At 37.7% G+C, this 21,822-nt stretch overlaps 2 protein-coding genes across 3 annotated transcripts in view; one reads left to right on the forward strand and one right to left on the reverse strand.

Annotated features, from left to right (window-relative positions):
• Positions 1–21,822, reverse strand: part of LOC117208724 (alkaline phosphatase, tissue-nonspecific isozyme-like) — a 179,956-nt gene that overhangs the window by 35,168 nt on the left and 122,966 nt on the right. The gene's annotated exons all lie outside the window — the stretch shown is intronic.
• LOC117208725 (caspase-like) overlaps positions 1–21,822 on the forward strand; it is a 35,786-nt gene that overhangs the window by 11,302 nt on the left and 2,662 nt on the right. The window contains exons 3-4 of the mRNA XM_033450019.1: positions 8,810–8,985; positions 15,463–15,586. Coding sequence (XP_033305910.1) covers positions 8,810–8,985; positions 15,463–15,586 — 300 coding nt within the window. The remainder of the gene's footprint in view (positions 1–8,809; positions 8,986–15,462; positions 15,587–21,822) is intronic.

The following is a 21,822-nucleotide window of genomic DNA, read 5'->3' on the forward strand; positions in this document are numbered from 1 at the left end:
CGATTTAATTTTCCACTTTTATATTACTACATGTTCTTTTTTTATATCAGTGGAGTGTTCTAAAATTTGACAAAATACGTAGTTACAACATTATTTTCAAAGTAATAGATTAAGAAGAAACGGAATGTGAACGAAAGCATTAACGTCAAGGTGGAGCTGCAAGATAGTTTGAAATTGATAGTTTGAAAAGTACAATGAAGAAATCTTAGACGCACAAAATATTTCAAGATATTGCACTACTTCGTGAATTTAATAATTTCGTCATCTCTTCTTTCTTCAAAACGAGTCGACAAGAATACTCGAGTTAATCTGTTATTTTTCTTTTCATCTGCTCTCGTTCGTAAATAAAACTCGGAATAAATAAACAGTTTCATCTTTTTTCGGCCATTTAGTCGGCGCGGTGCGCTCGTATCGTCGCGTTTGGATTCGATATCGGAAGCAAAAAACAAGCGTATACGCGACTTCTATTTGCTGAGCAAATAGCAGTTCCGGCGCTCTTCGTCGGACAGCGCCGGCTGAAAGGGTAAAAACAGGCTCGGTAAATAGTTAAATATCCCCGTTGAAATTTGCCCAGGGTGGTTTTTAATCCGCGACAGAGAAGAAGAAAGTTACGCCTCGAACCTGATTAAAACAGCCTCGTAATCGACGTGTCGCCTCCGTAGTATACAGGATGCGCAGTTTAAAATCACACAGTTTAAAAGCTAAGGATAATCGCACGTGAATCGACGTTGTGAACGAGGTGAAAACGTTCGAAGCAATTGCTCGTAGCGCGCATAACAATATCGGACGCGATTTAATAATTCAGTTCACGGCCGACTAGCTGTTTCATAGCTCGGCACGCGTTAAGGCTTGTCCATATTGGCCACGTGCCAATGGATGTTTAACAGAGGTGTAGGAAATCTGATACTTCAAGTTATGGATGGTTAGTATCAAATGCTGTTAGCGAAGTAAGGGTTATGATGTATCGGTTCTGCTTTGATTTTTGATTGAGTTATAGGTAAACCAGAACAGTCGATTTAGTTTCAAAGTATTCCATTTTAGTTTGCACTTATTGTTTACGAAATAAAGATTCATTAAATAAAAATTAAAATAACCTAATGGAAATTTAGTTTAAAGTTGCTTATGACAAAACGATATTACTAGCTGAGACTCCATATGTAATAGTTGTTTGTATTACGTACGATAATTTTTGTAAATAATTTAAGAAGCAACGATAAACATCATTAGAAAAACAGTATTCTAATGCTTTCAATAATAATAATTTGAATGAAGTTTGAATTGCAAAGAGAATATTACACTCTCCCTCTCTCTCTCTCTCTCTCTTTCAATATCTCTCAACGATATATTAAACCTTCAATTTCGGAATATTTCTATTATTATCAGTCAATGTTATATCTCACAAATACGAGCAGTTATCACCGCTTGATAATCGTATTAGCTAGAAACACCGATAATCGTATAATTAATGTACCGACGATAATACGTAACATAAACCAAACGAACTATAGAACAATGTACTAAATAATGCTGTGAACAATTACAATTTTCTCTTCTGACGGTTATAATTTGAAACCGCAAATTTTAACGATTTGAATAATATTGATGAAGAAACAATGAGACAATTGAATGGGTATATCGGTGTGTGTTACTCAAACACTAACACACGAGCAACACGTTGGTTTGTTTAACCATTACCGTAATTGTTGAAAGTTTCATGAACGTACATAATTACATATCGATGCTGAGTCTCTACAATTATAATTGATAAGTCATGCTTTACCGGTGTAAGACGATCAAAAGGACCAAATAATGTCAAATATCATAGGCAAAGGAACGTATTTCTATCTAAATGTGAAGGAAAAGGAAATAGAGTAATTAATTCAAAATTAGAGACAAATCCGTTCAGTTTATTCGTTGGCTTTGAAGATAGTTATCGAGCTACAAAAGCGCACGAGAAACGTAGCTTCTCTGCAGTTTCATTCTTCTCTTGTAGATCTAACACGGCGGTCATGCCACAATTTCCGGCGATCGGGCATAATTTTTACTGTCCAAGCTCGGATAAACTTTACTCTGCAAGTAGAAACGAAAAAATTTGAAAGCAGTTTTCAAGTATCTTTTCGAAGTTGTCCTTCACGAGATTATCGGAAGTAGCAAAAGAGAAGTTTCGACGTGCATTCGGGGTGCAGCATCGAGAAATCGCTTCGACAGTGGATTTTGCAAAGGACGACGATAAAAACTTCACATAAACGGAATTATATGTTGCAATAATATTATGGGAAAATGGAAGTACTTGAATTAATTTCTTTTACCTATTTATCTACAAACAAAAGAAAATCCGAATAATACCTGGAGAAATGGAGAGAGTAGGACAGTCAGTAATAAAACGTATCCAGTTTTGTATTCGCGAGCAAAGAATTTTGTTCACTTTGAACATCTCTGATGAAGATATGCAGATGCAGTTTCTTAAATAAAAAACTCGCTATACGTGACTCGAAAACAAGATCAAACAGAGTATATATTTATGAGCCATTTTTATTGTTTTTATGTGCAGAATCATGGTCGAAATATTAAGTTAGTATTAGAGTGTGTTTGGGCACACGTTGAAAAATTTAATCATTTACGTCCATCGAAGTTGTACGATTAGACATATCGTTTCGCCGTTCGATTTAAGCGAATTTCGTCAGACATAGCCCTCCGTTATTTCCCAGTTCAAACGCTTGCCATGCATTCAGGCGATTTCCAGACGACTGAAAATGAAGCATCGGGTGCGCATCCGTTCGATGCCTATCTCGCGTGCTGGGTTCTCATTCAAAGATGCGGAAAGATCCGCCGCTAGAATCTTTCAGCTGCCGAAGTTCTCGTTTTTCGCTAGATACCAAAAGATCATTCGCTTCTTTCCTTTGAAACGATTGTGTAATTGTATGTTCGACACAACTTATAATTTTCACTCAATCGTGAGTTACGTAAACGTAGAATTTTTCCAATGAAAGAGTTCGATTTAAGGTGTGACTGTGGATGTGAAGTGTGATAAATGTTTCAATTTCCTGCTGCAAGAATAGTGGAATTGTTAGGTGAAATCGGTTCAACGAATACGTGAGAAACTCAAACGAAATCCTTTACGTATTGCAATGAAATCAGTTTACGCTTTCTTTTTGTTATAATATTCGTACTCTATGTATCCTTTTAAATTTTAATTCCATTTTATTCACTTTATTGAAGACTCTTCTATACAAACATATGCAATTTCATATGTTTTAGTTTGGATTAAATTTTTAGCTGAAAGAATCAATAGTACGGCTGTTCCGTGTTTTTCACCTGCTTTATGTTTAAGAAGTTCGCGAAATTGGTCTTCTGTTACTTTGTAAATTTCAACTGTTTGATTCTACGCGCTTTCTCTTTAAACACGTTGGAAACCAGCACTTGCATTTCACTAAACTTTTTAACTTCCATATAGTCTACTAAATAGTATATCTATATGTACCTGAATTCCCTAACTGTTCAAATTCACGATTAGATGAACTCGCTATACCATTCCACGAAGCTTTCCCATCCTTTGATTCTCTGACTCTCAAACTCGATCGAATTCCTTTGCACATTCCATTGTTTGATTCCAATGTCTGACTTTACTTAAACTCAAATGTGTTGGTATTTTGATTCGAGTGTGATTTCGAAATTCATTTCTAAAATCCACCAAGTATCCGTTTGATCCTCGTTTGAAATACTCATTCGAGATATTCGTTCGTAGAAAGTACTGCGAATTCATACATTCGCAAGCTGCAAGAAATTTATCAAACTCAACACTCGACCATTTTACTCGGCACAACGTTATATATACCATAAAAAATGTTTCGTATCGTCCTCTTCTTTTTAACGTATCACTTTACAACGAAACGTGGAAATACATATGTATCGTTCTCAAGCGAAACAACGAGTAAAACAACGTAATAATTCCGCGCCAAGAGAGCCTCGTTTCCCATTTGATCGAGTTGATAACGAAAAATAGCAAACAGCACGCGAACGGAAAGCGTACACGAAACGAGCTATTAATGATCCTCGTTGGTGGCAATATAATTACAGGAATTTCACAGGAACCATGTAACCCCCATCACGTTTGAACGTTTATCGGAACGGACAGCGAGAAATTACGTAAACTGTGCACGTGGAAAAACGTGACCGGCACTGGCCGGATAATTATTTGCATTCCTTTTCCTATAACTGACGCTCCTCTTCGGCATGGTGTGCTCCTGTCACCCTATATCCCGTTCTCTGTCTGAAGAGTGGCTCGTTTGCTCGTACCAAGAACCCTGTTTCAGCGATTGCCTTTAACGTCAAGCTTGCTGAAATGTATGCGTGGCGAAATGTAATGTGGCGAATGGCTACAGCTATACCGGTTGTCTCAAAGAGACACGTTCAAATATCGTATTAGCTCCCGAATTGCGAAATTCCGTGGCTTGTTTAATATTTCTCCTTTCACCGATATCCGTCAATTGTATTTTTAGTGCGATAAACACACATACACACTTTTCAAATTATCGAAATTTTTTTTTATGCATCCGATTTGTGCGATAGCTTTCTATAAAATATCAATCATTTTAATACACATTTCGTTTTTCGACAAAGCAATATGTAAATTACTTTACGTATATTTGCACAACTTCTTGGTTTTTAATAGACGAAGAACACGTTTCGATGCCGGTGAGACCAAGTATACGTTCCTATTCCGTTCCATTGGACACGTATCGATCATAAGCCATTCCTACAAATCACGCAACGCCCTCTATAAATAAGCCCGCATGCACATACATATCCGTTCACGCCTCCAACAGAGTACTAGATTTGCATTCGCCGAGAAAGCATCAACTGACACCGGTAATAAACTTCTGAATTTGTAGCATAGTAGGGCGTATTGATCAGTGGAAAGGGCATACCGGTTTCCTCCTAGCGGAAGTGGATGTTGCTAGCGGATATTGTTAGTAAGAGAGCTCTGGTATCGGGTTATTAGATGCGGTAGGGAGGAACAGTCTCGCGTTTACCCTCGCTGCGAACCAATTACCTCGAAGCACATCCTATTTCGTACGTTTGCGCATCCTTTTGTCTACTCAAGATCGTTCTAGTTGGTTTCCTCGTGGAATACTTTGACGAGCGACCGCGTCCGATTCCATAATTAATTCGGACTGAACTAATTCGTTCGAATTAATTAACGTGTCCGGATGGATCGTGACGGAGCAAGCGACGAAGTAACGAGCAAACTTCGGTTACAATGACGCGTATAATCGTCGAAAGCAAGTTCTTTCGAACGCGAACGGTTCACCGGCTGCTACGTCCTCTGCGCTTATACACGGGCCGGAGGATCGTACCGAAGCAAATAGCGCGTGAAATCGCCCCGCTGCTGTTCGAGAATGAATTATACGGAGATTTTTCTCCGCCTCCCCGCGCTAATTCTTCTCCGCTCCCGGCGCTTATTTGTTTAACCTGGCAGGCAGCCGAGAAAATTGCTAACTTCGCGAGCCATTTCGTAATGGAATTATTTTGTTCTTGTTTTCGGTACGCTCAGCCGCTTTTCAAAAATATGATATATCGGAAACCTGAGACTTCGAACTCGCCAATTCGAGCGTTTGGAAATTTGAATGAAAATTTGAGAATTGAATAACGTGAAGGTTTAAAAACTTGAAAATTCGTTTAAGAAGATATAAAACGTGTAAGGATAGAATTAAACATTTTCCTCAAAGACTACGTTCTTACTAAATCTAAACACACGAGAAATGTATGTAAGAATGTAATACTGTAAAGAGTTAATACGTACGACAATATCGCTTGACGCCTATGGTATTTCACAATTTCCCACGGCAAACATTTTGGCGCTGCAAGTAGCGGTAAATTGTATACAGGAAACGAGTGGAGGACGTGTTTATACGTTTGTCCTCAGTTCGCGAAGTACCTTTTCCAACGGTAGCATTCCAAACAACTGTACCGAGGAAAGGGAACAGTATTGTGCGAAAGAACGTTTCAACTTCTCTGGAACTTTTCTTGCTTGCCCGTAGTCCTGATGGACATTGCTAAAACGTGTCAGCTGCATCTTTTAGTCGTTTCAAGCCTGTTTTCCAGACACAAACGAATTATCATACACGAAGACCACGATGAAAATTAGTTTTCTAACCGCATCACGCGAAAGAAGGAGAAAAGGCGGTAATTTCACACACTTTGGTCTCTATAACGACGAAAAATTACAGAAAGTGATAAGAGAAATATAACGTGTGATTAGCTATTAAAGTAATTAACGGATAAAATTCGAATGGGATGCAAATATTTTTGGATAATATTTTTTAGACGTATTTAAAGTAGATAGTAGTAAAACGTGGCACGATTGCATTTTCTTCTTTTCTTCCCGTTATATTTTAATCCCGTATTATCTAAAATTCATTTCACCCATCTCTTTCTAAATCTCGGCTAAAAAGTTAATTACCTGAATAGTTTTGCAGGCTTTTATGTGTATTTCAGAGTCACGTTATCACGCGGTACATACTAGCAAAATTAAAAAGTAGGTTTCGCGTGCGAGAGTTGCGAGGAATATTCATGGAGGTGAATATACAAGTACGGTATTTATAATCCTTATAAATAAGTTTTGCAGGCAGAACAAAAGTTTGCATAGATACAATTTGACTGCGGATGTTTACATATTTAGAAGAAAATAGGCGCAAAACTGTGCAGGCCATGAAATATAAAATAAAAAGATATACAGGGTGGTTGGTAACTAGTGGTACAAGCGGAAAGGGGGTGATTCTACGCGAAAAAAAGTCGAAAATATAGAATAAAAATTTTTTTTTATATTTTTTTTTATTTTTAATTTTTCCATCAAGACAACGATCTACAGTGAGATCCGTTATAACGTACCGCACGCGTACCGAACGAAAATTCAAAGTCGATTTTCTCGAAAACAAAACCTTAAACGAAAAATTTTTATTCTATATTTTTGACTTCTTTTTTCGCGTAGAATCACCCCCTTTCCGCTTGTACCACCAGTTACCAACCACCCTGTATATTACAATTCGAAACAAAGTACTTACTCGTAAATATTTAGTGAGTGAGCCATGTGACGTTAATAATTGATCTCGTTAGATATAATTAATTTAATTGTTAAGTGATTTAATTATTATCTAATAGTATCGGTATTTTACGTTCCTACGAGAGTAAAAGAATTCAAATTGGTTCGAGTACATCGGATTTAAGTAGATTACTTGATTCTAAGATGATTTACGGATTTAATAATAATAGAATACATCGATAGTAAAATTTTAGTGAAAGCACAATAAGACAGTAGATATTAAAAATAATACGTAATAAAATTAATACGTATAAGAAGGTATATTTCTGCAATATTGTAGAATCTTGCAACGAATCACACGTAACATTCATTGCATCGCTATATAAAGAGCTAAAAAGTTCGCAAAGAGTCGATAAAGATAATTCACAAAGAGGAGAGCAGTATTGCTCGGGAAGAAAAATGAAATCCGCTTAGTTTTACTCGATGATTCGGACTAATTGTTACATCGTTAAACAGAATGAAACGTTTGTACGCCATAGAATTGAAAATGTAAAGAGAAAAAGAATCGGCCCGTTAAATAGTTAAACTGTTTAAGTTACCAGTTCGTATCTTCGTAAATTTCATATCCGAAATGGCTATTGATTACAAAAAACAAGCAAAAATGTAATTCTTGTAACGCATGGTTCTGAGAAAATCGAATTACAAAGATCGCACATATTTTACTTGAAATCAAGGAAGAAGAAATACCAATCTGAAATAATTAAGAAAAACGTAAAGGAAGAAATGACTCGAAAATAGCTTGAGTTGAATTGCTTTGAAATTCAAAGAGCAAATCGAAAGGTTTGGAAAGTTCGTTTGGTGAACGATTCGATGAACGCGTTCGAATTGTTTGCAAAAGTGATTTTCAAGTCTGACGGTGTTTGCTATGGTAACACAACAGTCAAATCGGAAAGGGTGAGAGGTTAAACGAACAATACGTGTCGTCGTTAACCTCTTGATTTGCTTGCGTATGACCCATCACGGTAAACAGCTCGGTCATTGCTATTGTGGACCACACTGAATTAATTAATCCTTTTATTAAATCTAGTGCGGAAACTCGCGCACCGCTCGAATCTATAACGCGACGCATACTTGTTCCGTGCGGTTTCCAAATTTAACACGAGGACTTTTATTTCTGTAGTTTCAATTATAGGTACCATATCACGGTCCGTAGTAATATTATTAATTGATGTACTTGAACAAGATAATTTCAAACGATACGAATAAGCCAGTAGAATAGTTTAAGTCAACATTTACGATTGTGAAAATAACTAACTGTAATGGAGAAGTAGAATTTTGTTCTATTAGAGGAGACAATTTATACTGAATCCCAAAATGAAAAGTCTTGCACGTTATCGACTATGCTGATTTGAATCGATGAAAAACGAGCAAGCTTAAGCCTTGAACAACATCCGACAACCACGGTTACCTTAATACCTCGAACGTCTCCAAGTTCCAAACACCTGTAGAGCTTACTTGCCCGCTATATCTATGACAGTAATCGTCAGCGAATCTGATACACGTATCGCGATAGTATCAAGACGTAGGATAATCTAAATCCACAGAAATAGTAAGCTTCCCAAAGACTACGTGATTTTCGACAGTGGACATCGAAATGTCGCATTGAGCTTCGCTTTCCCAATATTGTTCCCTGTATCAGCTACTCTGGCAAACAGTCCGAGGCCGTTATCACAGGCACCACCGAATTAATTAATCCTTTCATTAAAGCTGCTGCGGAAGACCACACGGATGCCGACTGTCTGGTCGTAGCTGCTATGTCGCACGGAGAATCGGGTGTCCTGTATGCAGCCGACAATGTGTATCCAGTGGAAATGCTTTGGAGCCCTTTCCTTGGCCATCGATGCCCCAGCTTAGCAGGCAAACCGAAATTATTTTTCATTCAGGTCAGTTGTCTTTTATCAATTGTAGCTTTCAACGTGATCGTCTGTTGTCGTTAATGAGCTTTAGATCGAATATCTATTAATATCGATGTACTATATTGGTGATCTTTTATCCGTTTTGCATAAGCTGACACACGTGCAAAACAATGATACGTTACAGTTCTATAATGATACACGATTATTTGATTAAGCGTTTAGAACGTAGTATCGGCATTCTGTCAATGACAAATATTCAATTTAAACCTTGCTAATGAACGTGCTTCGCTTATTGCTAATAGATATCCTGAACCGCACACGATTCAATATTTATCCGTGGAAACTATTTGCCGTTTGCGAGAAGTCCCATGACGGGCATGAAATTTAGGCCTTAACAAATATCCAGTCGCTGGGTAATCGATATTTAAATTATACGCACCACGTCGTAAAATAGATGTTATCATAGAAGAAAATTCAACAACAGTCCATACTGAATTTATTAGCCGTTAAAAAAATACTACTAAGTAAATTGTAGAAATTGTAATAACACACACACACGCGCGCGCATATATATATATGAATGTTTGCAATATCCGAGTAATTGAATAACTTCTTATAAAAAATATCAATTTTTCGCGTTTCGACGTTCGTTTGAGATTCACGGAGACATAATATTTACAGAAGGTAAATACGATAGATGGTAGCAAAAGCAACGAGAAACTTGTATTTATGGTTTGCATGTATACCTAACTAAATTCTTCCCATGAATGTTTCGGTTCTTCAACTCTCATGATACTTCGTTCATTAGGGCTTTTTGCAGCAGCGGTGCCGAGTAATTTTGCTGGCAATTGAAGCGGCTGCGCAACTAATAGCACATACGACGGTAGCTTTATAAATAAAAAGGACGTGCACGATTCTCGTGTGTATACAAATCTGAATGCCTGCAATGCGATCGCGGAATTATTAAAAAATTATTTGATCTTCAAAACGGAAACGGGAAAAGCTCGAGTTATAAAGCGACGACGAGGCAATAGGATAACGCAAATATTTCACACGACGATAACGTAAATCTTGATTTCGTTCGCGATGTAATCCAGGTTGGCTCTCTTTCCATTTATCTGCTTCGGGATGATCTTTTGAGGATTTGCAACGCGAAGCGCATTACGGTGGAAACGTTGTGTCTCCTAGCTCTTTCATGGTTCCGCAAAACACTTATATGTACATGGTGCCTCTTTTAACTGGAAACTGCGAAACACATATCTCGGAAAAACGTGAACATGTCAAAGAAGTATAATATATCGTATGTAATATATATTAGAATATATAGCTTCTCGTGTGTGGAGCAGCGAGGAAGGTTTCAAAGTCGCGTAAATTTCTTTTAAACGGAATACCATATTTCCTATTCATGATACAATAACGTTTGTAAAGACAAATCCAGCGAGACGCAATAATAAATTATTCCGTTTTGTGGGAGATCGTAAAATTTTTTGAATCTTCCAAGTACTTTTAAACAATAACTTTTAACAGTCTTTTTTTTATTTCTCCATCCTGTTGTTTGCAAATCTCCTTTCAAAGGTACACGATAATTATCCATGGCCACGTACAAGAAACGATTCTATTCTTTCTTGAATAGTTATACATTTTTGATAAACACTATGCTCGAGACCATTGAAAATCAGCAACAGCGAAGCATTATATTTTTGTAAGGACATTGTTTGGCCATTGTTTGAAACGTTTTATCATTTCCAGTCGAAGCAAACAGCTTATATATCCCACAAGATAATGGAACTCTGTCGAAAGAATCGCATAATGCGCTGAATAATTATTATTACTTCCATGCAAAAGGGACAAAGCGATAACCGCGAAGAAAGAAGTTTGTTTATTCAGGAGAAAATTGTGCTTCCATTTCGTTATTGTTTTACGATCTTCGCCATTCTTCCGTCCTTTCTTTTTGCGATAAGTGTTCATACGGTCGTCGAAACTACTTCCTTTGCGCTTTCCGTTTAACTGAAATCCATACATTCAAATCGTTTTCATCTGTTGGAGACCACGGCTACAAAATCATGTTTTGTACGATATAATGAAACTTGGAAAACAAGCTGTTTGGGCATAAATCAATTTGTTGCAACGTAACGTTTTGTTGTGTTTCCGGTACAGTGTGCTACCCACAATTAGATTTGCGAAAATGCTCATTCGTGTTAACAGTGTTCCAATCGGTTATTGGAAATGCCGAGCCATTTTTGTACCAACCACGGAATTTACAGAATAAACTGGTAATATGGAGAAACACTCGACGACCGGCTTCTATAAACAGTACGGCCAGCGACGTATATTTCGCGGGCAAATTAAAATCGCAAAACAAATTTGACGCGATGAACTCGTTGACGATGTGTGGAATTATAAATATTGCTCGTCTGAGTTCATGCGAGAGCAATTAATAGAAACAGCGGGAATGAAAAAGACATTAATACGTCATCGTTGAAATGGATACTGTGTTTTAATCAGAGAAGTTAGTTTTTCTGTAGGAATTTTGTTTCTTTAGATCGACACGTATACGCGAGTCTTTTGATAAGGTTTTCGATAAGCGATACGAGATACCTCATTAGTTATCGAATTTATAACAAAATACAAAAGGATTGGCCAGAATTTTACATTCTTTCGATCAGCGTCGTAAAAACTATAATGCCCCGTATAGAAAAAGGTGAAAACGGTCGATCTTCTGAAATGCACCCATTTACGAAGAAAGCACGTACGTTATATGATGAAACTTTTGTATAGAACAATTTTTCAAGCAGTGCATAATTTAGGAGGTATTCCGGTGCACAAGTTACGTACTTGTTACAAGTGATGGATCGCAATGGGGTGTTTGAAAATATTTCATAGTCACAATAAAAATAAGAAATCTAATGGTGGAGCAGCTGACGGTTCAAAAATATCCAAAATCCCGCAAACGCCATTAACGTAAAACACTGAAAATTTACGCTTCCTGATTCCTGAAATAAATTAACACACATTTTCCCCACCGTTGAATTTTCCATTGCTCGAATTTAATCCTTTCCTGGTTTCCATCGTTATTTGAAGCAACGTAACCGCCAGGAAATTCGAAGTCAGATCCGAGAACACGCGTTCATTAACTTCTACTTTTTACATTTTTCTACCTTTTGCTCGGAGAGAAACTTTCTCGTTACAAGAAATTAATCCCGGCCACAAAGAGTTAAGAGTTCGACGATAGGGGACACGTAAGGATTGAGGGAACAAGCTCGTTCTCGCTAGCGGGAAGAGGCACTAACGCTTGGGTTTTCCGGTTCTTCGCGACAAGTGGAGAGGCGGCGCGCGCGCTAACGGAAGTGGAAAAGACGACATAGTTAATTATCCGTACGACGTTTCAAAGGAACATGAAAGAGTTTTATAGTTGACGAGGTTACTTCACAACTCGTTTAACGAGCTCTTGAATACGTACCACGTTGTGGACGTACCACGCATGACATTAAGTCGCGGAAACTCGTGTGCAGACGTGATTACGTTTGGAATAAATGTGTAAGAACAAAGAGGAGGATCGACGTGAATTCGGTGGAGCAAAGAACCGTGCAGAATAAACGAAAAGTTTGAAAACCGAAGCTGTGACAACTACCCAGTCGCTACGCTCTTTTATTTTGTTGTTTGTACCTTCCTCCTCTGTTCTTTCGTAATTTCTTTCGAAACGTAACAATAACACCATTGTAATTTTCAAGTATTTTGAAGTTGCAAGCAGTGATTCCTAAATATGACCAATATCGTACGAAAATTCCAAAAAACATTTGCATGAAATTTGAATTTATTTAAAAATAATAGCTTAGAGAAGTATTTTTCACGTTTACGAATATCTCTGCGATACGAATTAAAATTCATCTGGACCATCCAAACTGAATTTTTTCTCATTAGAGAAAATAACTATATATATATATGAATTAAATAGAGAATATTAAACATAAAACTACCTCACGATTTATGAATGTTCAAAATTAACTTATTCTGTTATTCCAACTCCTATTCATCTTTGCACCAGCATATTCAAACGCGGCTAGTTTGTGGCGTTTTAAAGGTATATGTGCGGACATTACTTTTTGTCTTGCAATGTTCGAATTACATTTAAGGGCATACTGAACGGTCCAACCAGAAAAGTTGAGATCGTATTCCTTCGCAATTTCTGCATAACTTCTTAATGTATCGTTGGTAACTTTAACAATTTATCTTTCAATATGAGAAGGTAACTTCTGTTTAAGCCCACCATTCTTATTTTTCCCATTCCTAGTAGGATCGCGTAAAAAATTTAATACAACTTTATGAGATCGTTCGAACTTACGTGCGATTTCACGAATTCCTAATTTTTGTTCTTTATATGCTAAGCTTGCACCATAGTCTTTTTAGAACGTTGTGCTCATTAAACTCTTCACAAAAGAAACGCTTGAAATAAGTACAAAGTGTAGAAGCCCTGACTGTTCTGCTCTGATGATAAAACAGTTTCCGGTTATATCTTGACATATGCATAGACCATTTCAATGATTTTCATTTGAAATCTATTATTAGATATATATTAAATTAGATTGGATATTACATTTATTTTCGCATCGTGCAATTAATTTCTTCGCATTATTTTCTGAAAGTTCGACAATGCCAGAAACATCAGTAGTGCTATACATATATTAGGTTGTCCGAAAAGTTTCTTTTCTTTCATAAGTGAAATAATAGATGCACAACATTTTTTATTTTATATTATTTTACAGATTCATGTATGATCCATTTTCTAGTAATAGAATAAAATGGATCAAACGTAATTCAATAAAATAGTATAGAACAAAAAATGTTGTGCATCTATTATTTCACTTATGAAACGAAAGAAACTTTACGGACAACCTAATAGTTAAGATGTATATAAATATACGCAAATATAAATATACATGGTGACATTCGAAACAGGTTACGCGTTTCGATTAAAGCTTCATTTGAGAAAACCATATCTCAGACGGAGAAACCTAATATTTATGAGTCTTTCGCGCGACGTGTTCTGCGATATCACAGATAGCGCATTTATTTAAGGTCCTGTTTCGTAATAATTCAGCGTGCGTTTTAATCCGGCGTTGCTCGTGCTAGAGCCGCATAAATCAAACGGGCGGGGCACGTTTTATCGACTAACGACCGCGGAAAATCTGTAAATTTTACCGCTTTGTTCGCGCGTCTCGTCCCGTAAAACGTTCTGAGATCGTTATTTGTATCACGTCGAATTCGTGTACAGTCGACCGCTGTCACATATCGTCCAGCTTCGCAATATTTGTCATCCTGAGAGCGATCCGCGCGAATCTTGTGACAGAAATTCGCATGATAATGTTGTCCCTTTCGCGCATAGAACATTGCATAGAAGACATGCCCATGATGCATAGAAGAAACAACGACGCGCTCGTGACGCATATTTCCTCTTCCGAGAGAACGCCAATTGAAAAATTGAGAAGTGAGAACAAATAAACGAAGAAAGAAGAAGAGATAATATAAATTTACAGAACCAGTGGGTGAACAGGTTTCGCAGAGAGTACTGATTGCTAAGGAGAATTGGTTTTGGGGGATATTATTTTGGGATGAGTAGTAGAATGATGTACTTGTGGTGTAGGGATTTGTAATTATTGTATTCAACAAAGCTGGGGAAGATTTTTACATAATCGGATGCGTAATAAAGCAGTTATAACTTTTGATTGATTTAAATTCTTTCCCGTGCTTGCCATATCGTTTAGTTATACAGCTGAAAGATCTGTACAGCTTGAAGATTCATTTACCCCTTAATTCGAAGAAAATTATTTTCGTAAAATTCTGTTGAGTTAGATGAAAAATGTATACGGCGCAGTAACGTAAAGATCAAAAGGGCAACTTTACTTTACTTCACTTTACTTTAATTTACCTTACCGTATAAAGTAGGTTTATTAAATTTAACGATTAGTCGATTAAATCTTATGTATACATGCCACATATTGTCGGAAGTCACAAATTTCTATAAAAAGTCACGCCTCGACATTGTAGCAACTGGCTAACGTCCGTCGTAAATTTGGAAAGAGCATTTATGACATCCGGTTGCCAATTCCGCTTTATGGCGAGCGAGGGCAGAACCTGCACGCCAATTGTGCTATTTCCGCAGTTAAGTAAAACGTGATTTATAGCGGAATAGCTAGTAACCAGTTCGACTGGAAGATCTGTAACGAGGTTCTTTTCTATACCAAGTGCTATAGGCATATTAAGCCGAACTTTTTTATCGATTGCCTTTATATCAACTTCTATCGATAAACCCTAACAAATACCAACAACAATATCAATCACGAACGTAACGCAATTCAAAACGCCGACTATCATTAACAGATTCCTTTTGTTCAACTTCAGATATTAGCATTTTGAAGGAAAATATCGTGTTTCGTTTAAACGAGCGCACAAAAAGAAACGTCGTGAGTTACTCGGTCACTCACGTATGCGTCTTCTTTTTCACAGTCTTGCCGTGGAACGAAGCTGGACAATGGGGTGGAAATTATTCATGAGACGGATTCCACGCCCGGTACTACCTACAGCCTCCCTGCCTATGCGGATATTATGGTCGCGTACTCCACTTATGATGGTATGATGCATGTATTCTACATTTTTTACCTATACTTTCGACATACCTACACGTACACACGCATAGGTATGCATACGTATACAATGATTGACGAACGCATTGCGTGGATGTTCTGTTGGCGAGTGCGTGAACGAACTCCTTATTTCACGAGCCGACACGTACAACAATGCTCGAGCCAGGTACGTGCTCGACGAGGGCAAAGTACGTCCCTGTTCTCGGTAGCACGAGAGAGATTGTCTTCTCGAATTCGCGTTTCAATGGATGTTTGGCTCCTCAATGTGCGCGACAACGTGCGTGTGCTTCTGTTCACGCTCCTGTACGCTCTTGTCGGGTCTTCATTTGCAAGTCAATAGCCGGAAAGAATAGAAGGAGTATAAATTTCTATGCTGGCTTTCCTTGTCATGTTCGCGGATGTTTGTACGCAATATGGCGAGTCGATGCAAACGTATTACATGATTTAGCACGGATGAAACGTACCTTACGAACTTTATAATTAAAAGCATGTAAATTTCGTGGATTTTTAGGAACATCAGATGTACAAATTTAGGTGGTTAGTCGCACCTGGTTTAATCAAATATGAATAAGCAGCCAATGTGATCAGGTCTGTCAGAGCGATATCCCATTAAATCGACCATACATGCAGCAAACCGGAAACGGTATATGAGTATAGATCCGTAAAATAATCCTTACAAACAAGAAAATGATTGGTCAGTTCACGGTAAGAAAGGCAAAAAGAACAAAATTCTCCTAACTTCAATAACGTTTTACAACTCTTTACGAGTAACTTATCGTGACAAAATATGTAGGTTGGTTATACTTATTTCGCAGAAACATTCTTATGAGAACAATTTGAATGAAATTAAGTTATAAATGATTATCTTTTAAATTAACTCGGTAAAGATAGTTTAAACGAAGACGAAGAACAAATGAACAATAAAGGTGATGTCAAAAAATTCTTTATTCCAAAGAATTTCTTTGAGCAACTCGTGCAAATGCTATTAAAGAGGTCTCTCAGAAGGGACTACAATATTGTGTCAACTTTGCATAAGAGATATTACTTTCCTCATTCATTTATTACCTTTCCCATGCAATAATACGAACTTATGGGGAAGGCTTTTATACAGTTAAAAGGAAACTTGACATAACGAGATAAATTTAACTTTATATGGAAAAATGATCGATTAAGTCTTTTACTAAAATATCGTGCACGATCTACAGAATAGACGTCGATTTTGAGAAAAAAGGCAAACTGGACTTTCGTTCAAACGCTCAGAGCGTTCAAGCTGTAACGCGAAACGACACTCGTGGCAATCTCTAAATTGCCGCAGAATCTGAAATCAATGCGCAAAGGCATTAGCAATAATTTCGGATATCTTCGTCTCGCGGCCGAATACACGTAACCGGTAATATCAGTTTATCCGATTTAGCTTATGTAGATTTAAACGATAGGTCGTAGCAGCGCGTGGGTGACCTACAATCGTAGGCAGCCAGTCATTTGGAATATTAAGCTTAGAGAACAGCGATTTATCGACGTCCTGAATAGCTCAATTGGTTAGGGCAATCGTCTGGCAAACGAAAGATCCGGCTTTGAAAACTGATCTAGAAAATCAATCAAATGATACTTCGGGACAGTGGAAGTCGGTTTGAACATTTTCTACGATGTAATTGTTCGCCCGAATGTGACGATTCGTAAGTGAAAACTTCTATCATTCGTAATCCTCATTTTCTCTGAACAGAAATGCGTGTTATAGATGAAGTATAAAATTAATTTACCACCAGATGCCGTACACATATTTCTGTCCATACGTTAATTCAAGTATACCCTTATCTGTATGCTATTACGAGACGCGAATTTTATCCGAAATCTTGCACACCGTTAACAAATTGAATAATACCTAATCATTCGACAAATGGACACGCAACCGCAGTTGCTAATACCTCGTGGATATTTGGCAACAAAGAACAAAAGGAATATTTCACGCCGCTGTCCGGACCAATGTTCTTCGTTCGTGCTAATTTATCGGGGAAAACGTAATAAGCACCCGAACTCAAATTGCATGCACGAATTATTACGTTAATCGCGTGTAACCTGCTTTGAGCTGGTTACACATAAATACGTACAAGCGCGATATTTCGTCGCTACAAAGCGTCTTTGTTTGCCGTTTACCCACCAGGATGTCGCATAAATAATTTTCATTTATGCTTCGTCCTTCTTTAATCCGCTTACTTTCTACGGCACATTTTCAAGCGAACGAAGAAGGAAGATTTAAAAATGCTGGTTTTCGTTGACGACGAGTCGAGACCGTTGCCAAGCCCGGCTTGACCTTTCTTGACCTACCACCAGGTGGATTTTTCCCATCAGTGAAAATGTCCATCCGTAGAACAATTACCTAACTGGTCTCTGCTAAATATTACTAAAGTAATACAATGGTCGCTGGCGTTTTCATTTGTGATCCAACGAACGCATAGTTCAGCCACGGTGAAACCTACCCAGACTATATCATCGCTCGAGTACAATACACAAGCTGAAATATTTCCTCCGCGGGTGAAATTACGAAAAATTATTTTGAAAGGAAGAAGTAGTACAGAATGAACTTCATAATTAACAGAGTTATGCTTTGTATTGAGAAGAATACGATGACCTACGTTTAATGAAATTAATTAAATCGACACAATGGTACAGAATTAATATAGTAGTATAAGAAAGGAAGTGGTTAAATTTCCCAATTTTTAATGAAAAATATCGAAAGCAGACGCTCTTCTCGCACATATCTCTTCTTAAAAGTAATGGAATATCCTTTTGAGAGAATCAGGATATTGAAGCGCTTCTCCTCAAAGTAAGATTCCAAAGAATCCTAAAATACCGAAACAAAGACGACGAGATTGCTTCACTATTTCTAACAATAGCTACGAGTATACTAAAGCTTAACGTCGCTATTATAGTCGCAAATACATTAAATAAATACTCAACCTCTTATGCGGTGGAATAACCAACCGCTCGACTTAAGCGACGCATTTGAAATGGTTCGATCGGCAGAACGTTTTCGTTCAAAAGACCGAATCGTAAGGGACCTTTAATTAATGGTCGAAAAAAGCGAGCGAATAGCGGTGGATAACTAGGTGCGGAGAACATAATTTAATTAAACCGGAAAATTTGTTGCGTGGAATTTAATTGAAAGCTCGACGTTCGACAATGTCGGCTAATTATCGCTATGGGAGTGTGTAATTGAATAGGCGGTGTGATTAAAATTTTGTCCCCAGGCGAAAGTCGGGAACTTTACGTCACGATGTTCCGTTATAGTTCAGACAGTTTCTTCGATAAAGAAGGAGAGAGGCAACGATCCATAACAGAAGCGATATTGTCGCGATTGTTCGTGGACGGCAGCGATACGACAGATTTATTGTTCCGACCAGGCTGGCGCAGATATCATTGACTCGCGTCACCGGCCGAACATCGATCTCCTCGACCGCGTCATCGAATTGACAGAGTAAAATATTGAGTTGCGCGTCATTTTGGATCGTTAACCGCGGTTGATTTGCGTCACGTGTTAAATAAACGGATCCTATTGACGGGAAAACGGACAACGATATGGTCAAAATTAGTTACAAAGCATTGTGTAGTACAACCTTCTACAGTCGCGTGGACAACTGATCGAAAATTAGTGTATTTGGTCTTTGTACGTTAAACACGTTCAACGTTTGATCATCGCAACGTTAATTATGTCCTAGCGTTTCTACCTTTAAAATCAGGCTTTATGGATTTATCGCATATTTTTGGAAAGTAGAATGTTCCATGCTGATAAAAAATTCTTCCGAGCAAATAATTCAAAAATGTACCAAAGAGATCTATATTCATCGATTCGATATGCACGTCAAACCGTCCTATAAAATATTCGTGAAAATAATACACGGCACTGGGAATATCGCGCGAGTTAAAACAACGTCTCTTAATAATAATAATCTCAATCCCTGCATAGGAACCCATTTATATGTATACGGGTACTAAATACGCATGTTCTCGAGCTGCAAACAGGATAACGGCCAATCAGATTGTTAACAAAATTATTTGATAACATTCTCATGGTTTCTGGTGACAAAGAACCGTGATTGTTCCGTGTATATTGAATGAGGTGAAAACGCGTGGCCACATAGCACGGAGCAACGAGCGGCTCGTTGTTGGCGTATAACATTTTCCAGCTTTGTATGTATTTTACGCCGGTGTCAGCACGTTCGCGTGGAAATGTTCTCGCACAGAAGCGTCCAGCTGCTTTTGAAATAGCTCGGTGCGTGGTAAATCATTGTTATATATATTCCGACGACAACAGGAATCGTTACAGATTTCGTTGCGGGACAAGTAGAGCTACACGAACGGCGTTACGCGTTTATTCGTGAATCGACCGGCACCGATATCGGCCGCAATATCAAATAATAAATGGTGACTCCACCGTGCTTCATAATTACATCGTTACAACCGATCGTATTCCATGTAATATAAGTCCGGTTCAATAGCGCAGGGAATATCGTATCCATGAGAGTGGTTGGATCTCGGATTCGTACAATCGTGACTGAAGCACGATCGAACATTGCGAAATTAAATTCACATTTACTGAAACGAAACAATTATCAGTGAAATATCTTTTTCGATGACGTCACGTTGAAAATCTGCCAATTGATACGTAGTTATAAAAGAATTACCAAGATTTCCATATTAACGGTGCAATGAGATCCTTTTCAAATATAATTGCTTTAAGAACTTCTACGATCGAAGTAGCGAAGCGAAAGCTTCCTAAAAAAATAACACGTCCAACGAAACCAATTATGCAGTCATTTAATTGTACTATACTGATAAAATTCGATAAATATACGATTTCGTGGAGATTGTATGCTTCAAAATTTTCGATACGTTGAGCAAAGCGTTCTTGAAATAGGTGACTGAATTATAGAGAGGTGTATCGCACATTTTTAAGCCAATATTTATTTTTTATTTTAAGCAAGATTTTATTAAATGAATATTTCATAAATACGACTGGCAACTGCAGAAGTACGATCCTCGTTTTCATCAAACTAAAACTGTATTGTCACCTGTAAAAGTCAAACTTTTTGACATTTTTTCCAATAGTATGAAAAACAACAAGCGAGTTCTTCGGACATTCTTTTAGAATTCTTTAGAAAAACGAAACAAACATCCTTTGCAAGCATTATAAACCTTATCGTCAATTAGAGGTACATTCTGTTAAAAATTTATTTTTTATCTTTTTATTCAGAACAATGATTTATTTCATCGTTTCAGACTATTTTAAACCATTTTTATTTTAACCTATCTGATATATCTCGAACGCTATGCAATATATGGAGAGGCATGCACGTTCACTCGCTTATCGGATTTTTGCAAGCCTTCGTTTATTTTATCGTGATTTGCGTGATGGTCAGACCGTGTACACATACCTAACAGCTGCGTTAAGAGAATATTCGTTTCGTTCCTCGTCTATCGTGATCGATATCGAGGAAGAAAGTGGCTGCCAGAGAGGCAGGATGCTCGAACGAAAAGTACCACGAATAGCGATGAGACGATTCGTCGTGGTGACGAAAAAACTTCGAGAAGGACTGCTGCTTTTAAAGAACGCTCTCCACTTCAGCTCATCGCGTGAACTTTTTCTTTTCTTCTCTCGTCGAATGGTAAAGAGACACGACTGGACCTGCAGCTGCGATTCTTCCGTGTCTCGAGAAGGATCGTTTTAAGAAATTGATTTGTCTGCAAGTGATTTATTGCCGATTTATTAGCGATTAGCGATTTAGAAGCGATACGCTCTAATGGTATTGGATTTATCGCAGATTATCTTCGCTGAAATCGATTTCTACGGCCGAACTGATCGTTCGAAAGTTAGGCTTACGGTCGCCGAAGTATCTAAGGGGTTGTTGTTTCGAATACTGCGAAAAGAAGATACGTGAAAGTTAAACTTCTATCCTTTTCGTCATATTTCACGTAGAATCTGTAATACACTCCACTAACAAAATCGTTTTATTTCTTCTCTTTATGCATTTACATCGTTTACCATTTCAACTCTCCAGACATGGCGAGCATCGAATAACACGTTGCTCGTGAAAAGATCTGCTTTAAAGCGTCGGTGGCTCCTATCCTCGATGCGACTGTCACTTAAACAATATGGTAACAATGTACGGCAAGCGTAAGTTCTAGAGTACATCAGTTATACATTGAAACGCGAATGGCTAGTGTC

The sequence above is a fragment of the Bombus bifarius genome, unplaced genomic scaffold (genome assembly GCF_011952205.1).
Source record: "Bombus bifarius isolate JDL3187 unplaced genomic scaffold, Bbif_JDL3187 scf7180000008161, whole genome shotgun sequence".
In the NCBI taxonomy this organism is placed as follows: domain Eukaryota; kingdom Metazoa; phylum Arthropoda; class Insecta; order Hymenoptera; family Apidae; genus Bombus; species Bombus bifarius.